The sequence below is a fragment of the Jaculus jaculus genome, chromosome 6, assembly GCF_020740685.1.
Source record: "Jaculus jaculus isolate mJacJac1 chromosome 6, mJacJac1.mat.Y.cur, whole genome shotgun sequence".
In the NCBI taxonomy this organism is placed as follows: domain Eukaryota; kingdom Metazoa; phylum Chordata; class Mammalia; order Rodentia; family Dipodidae; genus Jaculus; species Jaculus jaculus.
This window is the reverse complement of record NC_059107.1, coordinates 61,740,764-61,743,312: the sequence shown is the minus strand read 5'-3', so window position 1 is coordinate 61,743,312 and position 2,549 is coordinate 61,740,764. Positions and strand designations below refer to the sequence as shown.

The 2,549-nt window shown below is 65.4% G+C and overlaps 1 protein-coding gene across 1 annotated transcript; it reads right to left on the bottom strand.

Annotated features, from left to right (window-relative positions):
- Positions 1-697: 697 nt before the first annotated feature.
- On the bottom strand, positions 698-2,549 carry Egr4 (early growth response 4). The gene is made up of 2 exons (XM_004668232.2): positions 2,399-2,549; positions 698-1,998 (listed from the first exon to the last, which is right to left on the bottom strand). Exons 1-2 carry the CDS (start codon positions 2,532-2,534, stop codon positions 698-700), a joined length of 1,437 nt encoding a protein of 478 aa, XP_004668289.2. The 5' UTR covers positions 2,535-2,549.

The window sequence follows — 2,549 nt, the reverse complement described above, 5'->3', positions numbered from 1 at the left end:
CTATCCCTTACCTCATGTGTGAGTAAATCCATTATTTAACATGCATTTAAACAATGCCTATTATGTGTTGCAGTGTCTGGCCAGTGCGCTTATCACTGTTGGGTTAAAGGCCCGCACCGCATCGACCTGGGTACTTTCTCCGTACGTTTACATGCATTGTCCTGGTTTGGGAAGGAGGGAGAGAAGGGTCAGGAGTTCACATAACAGATTCAATAAACTTTTAGCACGATGATTTTAATTGCAAAAATAAACAGTTTTATCAACTGCTTGAGAGTAGCGTCTGCTTTACAAAAAAATTAACAACAGAAAGAAAATAACCCCAAAGCAAAACGTCACGTCCAATGGCTGCTGGAAACGACATTGCTGTACAAAGTTCTCACGAGCCCCGCTCAGCGCAGCCCCAGCCTGCCTCCGGGGCGTAGAGGGCGTGGGGCGTACCCCAGTGACACGAGGCTTCGGTCCAAGGAAGCGCCTACTCTGTGGGAGGCCTGGGAAGACTGTCCCCCACAGCGCTGCTGGCGGAAGGAAGGGAGGAAGGCGGCTTCGGGACGGCAGGAGCTCTCCACAGAGCCGGTGCTGAACGGGGAGTGTGCGGCGGGCGCGGGAGGACCGGGAAGCGGGGCTGCGGCCTCCCAGGCGTGCGGGGACGGGGCGTGCGGGGGCGGCGGGGCCGGGCCCTGCGGCGGGCACGCGCGGCTCACAGCGCGCCGAAGGAGAGGCCCAGCGAGTAGAAGCCGAGGCCCTTGAGCCGCTCCTCGGCGCGCGCCTTCTGCTTCAGGTGCACCTTGCTGTGCCGCTTCTTCTCGTCGCTGCGCGCGAAGCGGCGGCCGCACACGTCGCAGGCGAAGGGCTTCTCGCCCGTGTGCGTGCGCACGTGCGTGGTGAGGTGGTCGCTGCGGCTGAAGTTGCGGAGGCAGATGCGGCACTGGAAGGGCTTGTGGCCGGTGTGGATGCGCAGGTGGCGATTGAGCTCGTCGGAGCGCGCGAAGCTCCGCACGCAGCTCTCCACCGGGCACGCGAAGGCCTTGGCGTGCGGACGCGGGCAGAAGCAGCGCGCGCTGCACTTGCCGCCCCGCCGCCCTTTGCGTGGCGGCCGCGCCTTGGCCGGGGACACCGACGGCGCCGCGCCACCGCTCCCGGGGACGTCGGCCACCAAAGGTTTCGGGAAGTCTGCCGGGGCGGCGCCGCGCAGGCCCAGCGGGGAGAGCTGAGGCTGCGGGCCGGCCAGAAACTCTCCGCCTTCGCTGCCGCTGCCCCCCTCCCCGCTGGGAGAGGTCGAGAGCCCCGGGAGGCCCTCGGCCCCCTCCCCTAAGTCACCCGGGCCCAGCGAGAACGCGTCGTAGAGCCCGCTGGGGTACAGTCTGTTGGCTGGGCCGGATGGCAGCTCCGCGGGGCAGCTGATGGACAGCAGGTCCTCGATCTTGGTCCCCATCGAGGGGAAACGAGACTCGGGTGCGGTCTGGTAGCCGCCCTGGGGCCCACAGTTCCCTGGAGCCCCCACAGAAAGCAGCTCCCACGGAGCATAGGGGCCTTTGAAAGCGGGGGCTGCGTCCAGCGCTGGAGAAGCCGGAGGCGCCCGCAGGCCCGGCTTGACGTCGGGTGGGGAGAGCTGAGGCTCGAACAGGCACTGCGAGGGGCCTCCCGCGGAAGGCGCAGCCTCCCAAAAGGCCTCCGAGAACGCGGCTGCGCTCAGATCCGCGGAGTAAAGGTCCGACGGACCGGGCAGCAAGGTATCGGGGCCCGTGGGGAAAGGGGCGTCCAGCGAGGACCGAGACGCTGCCGCCTCTGAGCTAGGGAAGGGTGCCAGGCCCAAGATGCCCGACATGAGGTTGAAGAGTGCCTCCGGGTCGTGTGGGTGTTCCGGTACCGCCTGAATGAAGAAGCTACCGCTGTAGCTGAGGCCGGGAGGGGGAGTGGGCGCGGGGCCCTCCAGCAAACTGGAGTCGGCTAAGTCCCCCCCAGCACCGCAGCTGCTTAAAGCCCAGCTCAAGAAGTCGCCTGATGAAAAGGGAGCAGGAATCAGCTCGGAGCACTTCAAAGACCATGCCTCCGAGTATGCAGCCCCTACCCACAAACCCCTCCGGCCGCAGGGCCACATGCAGAGTGCTGTTTGCACATTCCGATCCAGCGCCAGCACATGTCCCAGGAGGCACACACAAACGTGCACACGCAAAACACACGTGCAAGGCAAAAGGGTTCCATGATTCACGCAAGAGCTCCGGCCAGGGCGCTGGCAGTCCGGTGGGGGGCAGAAATGGGAGTGCGCACCCCCGGACCCCACTTGCGCCTCCCATTGCGCCTCTCCCGAAGGCTCCAGAGTCCCAGGCCACGCTTATTCGCAACCCCGCGAGTCCCGCACGCCGCTTCGCGGTCTGAGCATCCCTGGCCCGCTCCTTACCTCCAGGGTAGGCTGGGGCCGAGGGAGCGTCCCTGGCGGGCAGCCGGGGCAATTCGGGGCTGGGTTCAGCGCTGCAGCCTTCAGCGGACTTGGAGACGAGCTCGTCGGGGCCGGAAAAGTCCCGCAGATGGAGCATGGCGCAGCGGCGGCT

Bases quoted from the DNA above. Each gene is read 5' to 3' on its own strand.
- Egr4 (XM_004668232.2), bottom strand. From the start codon at position 2,534: ATGCTCCATCTGCGGGACTTTTCCGGCCCCGACGAGCTCGTCTCCAAG. The intron at 1,999-2,398 runs GTAAGGAGCGGG...CCTTTTCATCAG, and splicing joins GGCCCCAGCCTACCCTGGAG to GCGACTTCTTGAGCTGGGCT.